The sequence below is a fragment of the Salvelinus alpinus genome, chromosome 23 (genome assembly GCF_045679555.1).
Source record: "Salvelinus alpinus chromosome 23, SLU_Salpinus.1, whole genome shotgun sequence".
Classification (NCBI taxonomy): Eukaryota; Metazoa; Chordata; class Actinopteri; order Salmoniformes; family Salmonidae; genus Salvelinus; species Salvelinus alpinus.
Genome location: NC_092108.1, coordinates 51,348,638 through 51,359,302, shown reverse-complemented (window position 1 = coordinate 51,359,302; position 10,665 = coordinate 51,348,638). Strand labels below are relative to the sequence as shown.

Here is a 10,665-nt window from a genome sequence, read left to right as displayed (position 1 = left end):
ATGTAGGTGCCAAGCTATATGACTGTGCCATCAACTTGATAATATATAATGATATTCTGGAAGTTATTTCGTTTTCAAAAAAACAAAAGTGAGCGATTGCAATCTGAATAAAGGCCAAAATAATATTTGTAAAGGCCAAAACATTTATTTATGTTTTTAGAGGGAGAGAAACCAAAAACCTACAGTCATCTCATGGGTTTCCCAGTCGAGGCTGGCATGGGTATTGAACCAGCAACTGTAGCAGCACAGCGATACCATGTCTTAGACCACTGCGCCATACAGGCACTGTACAACGTGAATGGTCGGGAGTAGGCTACAGTACTACAGAGACACAGTAGCGCCTTGGGACCCAAAAGCACAAATCAGTGCCAAAAATTAAGTAGTGACGCAGGGTACCGAACTAAACAACAAATGAGTCCCGCAGCATAACCGCAAAACTTTTAGTGGACCAACCACTGTACCCTTACCACCTGGGGAGGCCCATCAGGAAGTCCAGGATCCAGTTGCAGAGGGAGTTGTTTAGTCCCAGGGTCCTTTGCTTAGTGAAGAGCTTTGAAGGCACTATGGTGTTGAATGCTGATCTGCAGTCAATGAATAGCATTCTCACATAGGTATTCCTTTTGTCCAGGTGTGAAAGGGGTAATCTGTCTGGCCCTGCGGCCTTGTGAATGTTGACCTGTTTAAAGGTCTTACTCACATCGGCTGCGGAGAACGTGATCACACAGTCGTCCGGAACATCTGATGCTCTCTTGCATGTTTCAGTGATACTTGCCTCGAAGTGAGCATGGAAGTTATTTAGCTCTTCTAGTAGGCTTGTGTCACTGCGCAGCTCTCGGCTGTGCTTCCATTTGTATTCTGTAATAGTTTGCAGGCCCTGCCACAGCTGAAGAGCGTCGGAGCCGGTGTAGTATGATTCGATCTAGGTCCTGTATTGACGCTTTGCCTGTTTGATGGTTCGTCAGAGGGCATAGCAGGATTTCTCATAAGCAAGTTGCAAGTTGCTGTAATAAATTTAAAACAGGTGTGGTCCATCTCAAAGTATGCTACTAAAACAGATTACTCATACCACCATAGGATATTTCATCCTGCCAACATTAGGTCGGGAGGACAGTAGTCTACTTCAGGAATTTTCAAACTGGGGTTCCCTATGGGTCCAGGGCGGTACTGCAGGGGTCTGCAGTTTATTATTTTTGAAAAATGTTTTGGGGGATTTTTTTTATGTGAAAAATAACTATTTTATGAATCTCGCTAGCTGCAATAGAATTCCATCATGAGCACCATTGTTTTGTCTCTGCATCCAGTTTGAAGGAAGTCACAAGCCAATGCTAACTAGCATTAGCGCAATGACTGGAAGTCTACAAGAACAGTTAGCATGTTAGCTGTTCTTGTTCATCTGACTTTGGAGAAGTGGTGAATGGCTTCATTGCCAAAATCTCGAACTATCCCTTTAATATGGAGGAAATTACAGTTATTAGCTAATTACAGGGTTTTTTCTGTTTAGAATGTTCTTAGATGGGCCATCTCATTGGTAATTTTTGGGATGGAAGAACAGTTTCAACTTAAACAACCAGAACTAGATAGCATGCAGAAAAGATATTGAACTTTCTATGTATATTTTTTTATAGTACCATCTTTGAGAACTAACAATGAAATAAAAGCTAGACATTCAGGGAGAATTGGAAATTCCCAAAACTGGGCATTCAGGGAACTTACCCTCTGATTTTGTTATAATGTTTGAGCAGAGGAACACAGCATTAGCCATGGCAAAATGCATAGATTTGCAGGAAATGAGCCTAAAAACTGCAAAATTATCTCTCAGCTCCATGCAAAACTGTGTAGAATTGCCGAAAATTTACTTCAAAACTGCCACATTTTCTCTCATCTCAATGGAAAAATGTGTAGAATTGCAGAATTTTTGCTTCACAACAGCAAAATGTTCTCTACGCCACCAAGATACCTTTTCTAGCTAATAGACTATGAGCTCATTGGAGTAGCGGTAGACTTTCATCTACAGTAAGTGTATTTCGCTTTACCTCTCAAACGAGCACACTGTCTACAAAATCTATGGGCGAGTTGGAATGGTAAGGCGAAAGCAACTGACGGTAGACGAAAGTCGAGGAGTGAAGTCGGGGGACGTGCATCTGCGACAGCCAAAAGTCGGCCACTAATGTGGTTTTCCAACAGCAAGGCTCAGATCACCATGGCAGTTTTGCCATTGTTTATACACGTTTTTCTTTGTAATGTCGAAATAAACATGTTTCCAACCCCCATATCACACACTCACAGACTGAAATCATATGTGTGTAGGCCAGGGATGGGCAACTTTGATGGGATGGGAGCCACAAGAATCTGAACTCATCATGAGGGGCCGTAGTTTCTCGCGGCCCCTCATTGCGAGGAAAGCATTTTAGTGGCCCCCCTCTTGACAGCGGAGATAAATGTTAAATTTTTTAGAGTTCATTTCGTGCAATTCTACGCATTTTGCCATGGGTTGAAGAAAACATGTTGCAGTTTTAAAGCAAGTTAGCTGCAATTCTACATATTTTGCCACGGGACGGAAAGAAGAATTTGCTATTTTACAGCTAATTTCCTGCAATTCTACACATTTTGGCATAGACTGGAGTGAAATGTTTGCTGTTTTTAATATGATAGCTGAGTGAGACTGAATAACAAAATCAATTGGGGCCCACCCGGCCAGTAATTCAACCATGATAACAAGTTTAGATGGCTAAGTTAATTTAACTGCCAGCTATCTAAAACATGTTAGCGGACATGGGCTAATTGACTGACTATCGGTGACTACATAACAAGAGAAAAGTTGCTGATGCACAACCAAATTTCGAAATTGCACCTTGTGTATTCTACTAATCTAACTCGCAACAGTAAGTTGAGACCCGGCTGAGTACCCTAAAAATGTATCAGAGTGCGGGCTGTCAGTTGCCCATCCCTGGTGTAGGCCTACTTTGTACAATCAATTAGTGGGAGAGAGCCTCAAATATACCATTCATTTGTATATATCCAATGTATACATGAATTGCAGCAAAGTTTTGTCACGTTTGCGCGGGTTAAACAAAAACACTCTGATGATTTGTTGACAATAGAGCCCCCCACAATGCAGGTGATGGCTGCAGGATGAAGTTGGTGAAGAGCAACTGCAAAAATGTCCATCGACTGCAGTCAGAACTTCATGATCTTTGACCACATTATTTTTTGTCAAGTTCATGCAGTCTATGGCTATGGTCAAAACACTTAAAAAGACACATCCTCATCCATTTACCCTCGCCTTATGCCCTTGGGGGAAATCCCAGTCGCCATCTTGGAGGTTGGTCCAAATGATTAGCCAAGCAAGGGAAGTTTGCAACATAAGCCCCCCCTGTCCGCGGTGGCGGCTCCGGCGCTGGACGAGGATCCCACTCCACCATTGTCTTTGTCCCCCTCCTTTGAGTGGCGACCCTCGCCACCGACCTTGGCCTAGGAACCTTCACAAAGGTCCCCACTAGACTGAGGAAACTCCTCCGGACTGAGGGACAGCTCATGACAGAGAGGTAGCTTATGACAGAGAGGTAGCTTATGACAGAGAGGTAGCTTAAGACAGAGAGGTAGCTTAAGACAGAGAGGTAGCTCAGGACAGAGGGGCAGCTCCGGACTGAAGGGCAGCTCCGGACTGAATGGCAGCTCCGGACTGAATGGCAGCTCATGACTGGAGGACAGCTCATGACTGGAAGGCAGCTCATGACTGGAGGGCAGCTCATGACTGGAGGGCAGCTCATGACTGGAGGACAGCTCATGACTGGAGGGCAGCTCATGACTGGAAGGCAGCTCATGACTGGAGGGCAGCTCATGACTGGAGGGCAGCTCATGACTGGAGGGCAGCTCATGACTGGAGGGCAGCTCATGACTGACGGGCAGCTCATGACTGACGGGCAGCTCATGAGTGGCGGGCGACTCCGGCCGCTCCTGACTGGCGGGCGGCTCCGGCAGCTCCTGACTGGCGGGCGGCTCCGGCAGCTCCTGACTGGCGGCTCCGGCGGCTCCTGACTGGCGGGCGGCTCCGGCGGCTCCTGACTGGCGGGCGGTTCTGTAACGGTTTTCTTCCCGAGATGAAGGAGAGGACCAAAACGCAGCGCGGCTAGTGTTCAACATGTTTAATAACAAAGAGACGATAACGTGAACACTATACAAAATACAAAATAACAAACGTGAAAACCGAGACAGTCCTATCTGGTGCAGAACACAAAGACAGGAAACAACCACCCACAAACCCCAACACAAAACAAGCCACCTAAATATGATTCCCAATCAGAGACAACACAAAACACCTGCCTCTGATTGAGAACCATATTAGGCCAAACATAGAAACAGACAAACTAGACACACAACATAGAATGCCCACCCAGCTCACGTCCTGACCAACACTAAAACAAGTAAAACAGACAAGAACTATGGTCAGAACGTGACACATGGACGATACATTGGAGATAATATAAGATAATATAAGTACTGGAAACAATAGAACACTATGAAATATCGGGGACACCAGGCCTGGTTTTCATAGCTGATTTTGAAAAGGCTTTTGATAAAGTACGACTGGAGTTTATATATAAATGCCTAGAATATTTCAATTTTGGGGAATCTCTTATAAAATGGGTTAAAGTTATGTATAGTAACCCTAGGTGTAAAATAGTAAATAATGGCTACATCTCAGAAAGTTTTCAACTATCTAGAGGAGTAAAACAAGGTTGTCCACTATCGGCATATCTATTTATTATTGCCATCGAAATGTTAGCTGTTAAGATTAGATCAAACAATAATATTAAGGGATTAGAAATCCGTGGTTTAAAAACTAAGGTGTCATTGTACGCTGATGATTCATGTTTTCTTTTAAAACCACAATTAGAGTCTCTCCACGGCCTCTTAGAGGATCTAGATTCTTTTGCTATCCTCTCTGGATTAAAACCAAATAAATGTACCATATTACATATTGGATCAGTAAATTTTTTTACATTACCATGTAGATGACTAATTAAATGGACTGACGGAGATGTGGACATACTCGGTATACAAATCCCAAAAGAAAGAAATGATCTCACTCCAATACATTTTTATAGAAAGTTAGCAAAAATATATAAGATCTTGCTACCATGGAAAGGAAAAACCTGTCTATTTGTGGAAAAATCACCCTGATTAACTCTTTAGTCATATCACAGTTTACCTATTTGCTTATGGTTTTGCCTACACCTAGTGACCTGCTTTTTAAATTATATGAACAAAAAATATTCCATTTTATTTGGAACGGCAAGCCAGATAAAATTAAAAGGGCCTATTTATATAACGAATATGAATTCGGAGGGGAGAAATTATTAAATATTAAAGCATTAGACCTCTCACTAAAGGCATCAGTCATACAAAAGTTATACTTAAATCCAAACTGGTTCTCTAGTAAATTGGTACGAATGTCTCATCCTATGTTCAAGAAGGGCCTTTTTCCCCTTATTCAGATTACACCTGCTCACTTTCGGTTGTTTGAAAAGGAAATAATCTCCAAAATATATTTATTTTTTAAACAAGCCTTAGAAAGTTGGTTGCAATTTCAGTTTAATCCACCTGAAAGGACGGAACAAATAGTACAAAAATATTGTGGTTAAATTCAAATATAGTAATTGATAAAAAAAACTGTATTTATCGAAGAAATTAAATAAAAAAAAGGTATAATTTTAGTGAATGATATCATAAATAGGACTGGTGGAGTTATGTCACACATGCAGCTAACACAGACATATGGAAATGTCTGCTCTACCCAAAATTACAACCAATTAATTGCAGCATTACCACAAAAATGGAAGGGGAAAAAGTAAGGAACTTGTATGTCGGCCCTGTATTAAAGAACATAAATGGTTAAAGAAAAGTGTGATAAATAAAAACATATACCAATTTCATTTAAGGACCAAAAAACTGACAGCTGTGCCATATAAATTGCAAAATAGTTGGGACGAGATTTTTGATGTACCCATTCCATGGCACATGGTTTATGAATTGATTTGCAAAACAACGGCGGATTCAAAACTTCTAATATTTCAATATAAATTACTATACAAAATTCTTTCAACTAATAGAATGTTATATATAATGGGGGATACAATCTTCCCAGCTCTGCAGATTCTGCTGTGAGGAGGCAGAGTCATTAGATCATTTATTTTGGTATTGTCCATATGTAGCTTGTTTTTGGTCACAGGTCCAGGAATGGCTGAAGAATTGCAACATTTGCCTAGAACTAACGCTACAGATAGCAATACTGGGTGATTTGAAAAGCCATAGTCAATCAATCAATAATATAATAATTATTTTAGCAAAAATGTTTATTTTTAATTTACAATCTGTAGAAGCTATGAGAATAGGAAGGTTCAATTATTTTGTGAAGCATCACAGCACAGTTGAAAAATATATGGCAAATAGAAATCCGAAATGGATGATGTTGGAAGATAGATGGGAAGGGTTGAGTGGAGCTGAAGGGTGGGACTAATAACAAGATAAACAATGTAAAGCATACGGGATCTGTAAAATGTATATAGGTTCGGAACTTTCGTGAAATAGCACAGTAACAAATAGAAATCAAACTGGATGGAAATAGAGGAAGGACTAAGAACAAACAAGAGAGAACTATTGTAAAGTAGACTGTGTCTGTAAAATGTGTATAAGATGTATAAATTGAAGGTAAAAGCAGAAGTGTTTATTAGTTTACTCCAATTGGGGGATCGGTGGTAGGGTTTGCGGGGAATAATAATAAAGGTATATTCTTTAAAAAAGTATGTTTTTATAGGTATGTGTATGTATACATGTGTATATGTATGCATGTGTGTATGGATATATACAGTATATTTACCCAAAAAATATAGGGGATTGGAAATGATGCAGACAATTACATTGAAAGCAACATTCTTTCCGAAATATTAAGCTGATCCACCCCTAAAAAAAAAAGAAAAAAAAGAAAGGAATCTGTGAAAATCATACCCTAAACGTTGTTTGAACGAGTCAAATCACATTCGTATCTATTCCTCAGAGATTATAGAAGGTAACAAGACTTCACTATTTCATTAGGGGTATAGTACATCCTATAGGACACCATATTTGGTCAGAGAGCGACGCCTTCATGGCACGCCAATGACGTGGGCGGCCATCACTTGAATGACTGTATCTTTGTCAAATAAGCACCAATCGGGGGTCAAACAAAGCTAGCTAGATAGCCAATGAGCTGGGCTTTACGGGACTATCCGGAAACCATGTATATGTCGTAAAATGTAGGTACTAACCTTGTACGACAGCATGCCTTATAATTTTTGTCCAAAATGAAAAGGATATTCAGAGTTATGAAGTTATGAAAACTGGTTGTTTTGCAAATGTTGAACTTATAATATGGCTACTAATACTTGGAAAGCTAAATCAAAGTCCACCTATACAGATTTGACAATATTCTTGCAGAAAAATTTAATATTAATGCGAATGACTTTTTCACGATTTGCCCAAATGTACATGGGGACTTCACACTAAACGTCTTGAGGATCAGTCATAATCCAAGTAATCCATCTGAAACTTTGCACATGCACTGCTGCCATCTTGTGGACACTATCGGAATAACAACTAGAGTGATGGCTATAACAGTGACCTTTCTATTGCATTTAAAAAATGGTGGTAAAAAAACACTGGTTGTTTTTTTCTTTGTATTTTCTTCTACCAGATCTATCGTGCTATATTCTCCTACATTCAACATTCTCCACATTTCCACAAACTGCAAAGTATTTCCTTTCAAATGGTACCAAGAATATGCATATCCTTGCTTCAGGGCATGAGCTACAGGCAGTCCGATTTGGGCATGTGATTTAGGCGGAAATTGAAAAAAAGGTGGCTATCGCTAAAATGTTGATTGCTTCTACTTGCCATTATCATTCAACTGATAATACGAACAAAAATGTTGCTAACATATGATGGGGGTCCCTGGGCAAGAAAAGTTTGAATACCCCTGGCTCAAGAAAATATCAAGTCTCACCTTTCAACTCCTTCCTTGAGTTACATGAGCCGTTAACTGCAGGGTTTGAAATCACGTGATATATACTACTTCCAAACCCGAGACGCCATTTTGGAAGAAAGTTTGGAATTTTCTGTCACAGGAAGAAAAGAAGGGACACCAGAAGAAGTTTGAGTCGAAGGAATACAAATGTATTTGCCGAAAAAATGTACAAAGGATAAGTTTGCGAAATAAGTGAATAAGTCGCGGAGGCACGGCCTGAGTTTACATGTGCCACTGAACTGGATTTAGAGTTTGAGTAATTTTAAAGCCCGCACTGCTTGCAAGCTACGTTGGACACCAATGCATGCACGGAATGACTGGTTTTAGCCGACTGAACACACGTTTCTATACTTTGTATGGATTATAACGGGCATTTGGACCTAGTTGGAAAAATACCAACCATTGCATATGTGGTGTCATCACCTCTGCCGCTGTCAGGTTCAAGAAGTGCAGCTGTCAGCTAGCTGGTCGCGTTTTTAGTTTGTACCCGAACGCCCACTCTGTAATGTTACTGTTGTTTCTCATTTTGTATCACAGTGACATCTTTTGCTTGACAATTCGTGGGCAAAATTAAAGCTGAACTTGTGGTTTCATTGCAGAGATTTTCATACCCCTTGGATACCAGGAGAGTGAAAGTGTTCTAAAATATTGCGTGTTCCCATAACATTTATCTGCGCGCGACTGGTGAAAGAGCTAGCTGGCTAGCAAGCTACATATTGTCTCGAGACTGCCTAATCATGCCAGTACGAAAGAAAGGTAAGCGGCTTTAATCTAATTGTAGCTAGTTAGGCTTGCTAGCTAACTGTCAGTTATGCATACTTACCAATATAAACTAGCTGTTATTAGGTATGTAGTAACTGGAAATAACCATTAGGAAATAGTTTCTTGCTAAATATATTGACAGGACCTAACTAGCTTCCTAGTTGCCCTCAGAAGTTCTGACGGGAAAGAAGCCACAAATAGGACCAAGTTGCTTGTAGGGAACTTAACTTGCAAAATACTTTTAACTTAACGTTAGTTCACTAGCCAGCTAACGTTAGATATGTACTGTAACTATACCGTTTCCCAAGCTTGCCTTACTTTTCCATAAGGTAGCATAATGATTGACTCTGTTACATTGCTCAACTAGCTACAATGTCTTCGTGTAACATATCTTCCAATTAAAACAATTGTAGCCAGGATCTCAATCAAATGTAATTGCTTTAAACGATGTTGGCTCCAAAATATAACTATTCAACTTCTCAAGTTCATGCAGCCAATTAATAGTTGTAGCCCTTCAATTGTAACAATTTACAGCAGCTACTGGAGCAATATGGTTACAATTTAAAAGGCCCACTTACTGACACTTCACTTTTTGAGTCAAGATGCAGTTATTCTTTTGAATGGTAAATTGCTAGCGTTTTGGCCAGGGGATATACGTCTTATCTAACACATTCTGATTGTCCAGATGCACAGCGAGCCCTGTCACTCTTGGAGGAATATCGCACTAAACTTAACCACACTGAGGACTGGCAACTGAGACTCTCCATCCAGAGGGTCATCGACATCTTCCAGAGTAACCTTTTCCAGGCACTCATAGGTAAGTGTACAGATGTAATTCTCACCCTTATTCATCTTGCTTTTGAGATATTGGGTAGTCTATTGTTAACCTTGTGTTTATCATGTCTAATGTTGAAGGCCTAATGGGCTATTCCATGCCAGCAGGAGCGGATTTTTTTTTTTTGTATTGCAGATTGTTCTGGCAATTCTCACATAGAAACTTCATTGGGAGAAAGGATTTTAAAAAATGCAATTCTGGTCTTAATTTTGACAGTTAGTTGCAAAAGTAATGTTTTCGTCTTTTAGTAGTACATCTAGCTCTTTTTGCCCGTAGCGGTTAAACTCCCCATCCAACTGACAGTTTGAGAGGATCTGCAGAGAAGAATGGGAGAAAGTATCCAAAAATATGTGCGCCACGCTTATAGCGTAATACCTAAGACTCAAGGCTACTGCCAAAAGGTGATTCAACAATGTACTGAGTAAAGGGTTTGAGTACTTATGTAAATGTAATGTTTTTTTTGTATTTTGTATTTAATTTTTAATGTCAACTTTTTGCTTGGTCATTATGGGCTTTTGTGTGTAGATTGAGTAAAAAAACAATTGAATCCATTTTAGAATACGGCTGTATTGTAACAAAGTGGAAGAAGTCAAGGGGTCTGAATACTCCAAATGCATTGTGTACACACACACACACACCTATTCCTTTTCATTTCAGCATTAGCTTCCCTCATACGCATGCATGCACACTGACACTCCATCATTTCTGAATGTTGCTTATGAAAAATAGATTGGTGCCACAGTTTGCAATCTACCCACCCCATCCAAGATATGTATGCAGAGGGACAGACAAAATGTAATCCGTCTGTTGACATGGTGATTACCCCAAATCCTAATCCCCCTGCTGCTGATTTACCGCATTTTCACTGGATGACAGAGGGTAGACCAAGAACAGAAAGAGTGGATTGCAGAGAGGAGAAAGAGGGTCAAGAATAGACAAAAGCAGAGAAATAGTCAACTAAGACTGCAGCCTCGGTGCCCAGTGTTTTCCATTCATTTGAACTAAA

General features: G+C 40.2%; 1 protein-coding gene across 15 annotated transcripts in view; it reads left to right on the top strand.

Moving 5' to 3' along the window:
* The first annotated feature begins 8,113 nt into the window (after nt 1-8,113).
* Nucleotides 8,114-10,665, top strand: part of LOC139551227 (disks large homolog 1-like) — a 279,300-nt gene continuing 276,748 nt past the window's right edge. For 9 of the 15 annotated variants that reach the window (XM_071362713.1, XM_071362704.1, XM_071362706.1 and 6 more), the window contains exons 1-2: nt 8,114-8,818; nt 9,510-9,641. In XM_071362713.1, the coding sequence (XP_071218814.1) occupies nt 8,800-8,818; nt 9,510-9,641 (151 nt within the window). In that variant the 5' untranslated portion in view covers nt 8,114-8,799. The remainder of the gene's footprint in view (nt 8,819-9,509; nt 9,642-10,665) is intronic. The other 6 variants (XM_071362717.1, XM_071362721.1, XM_071362716.1 and 3 more) reach the window with 2 other exon arrangements.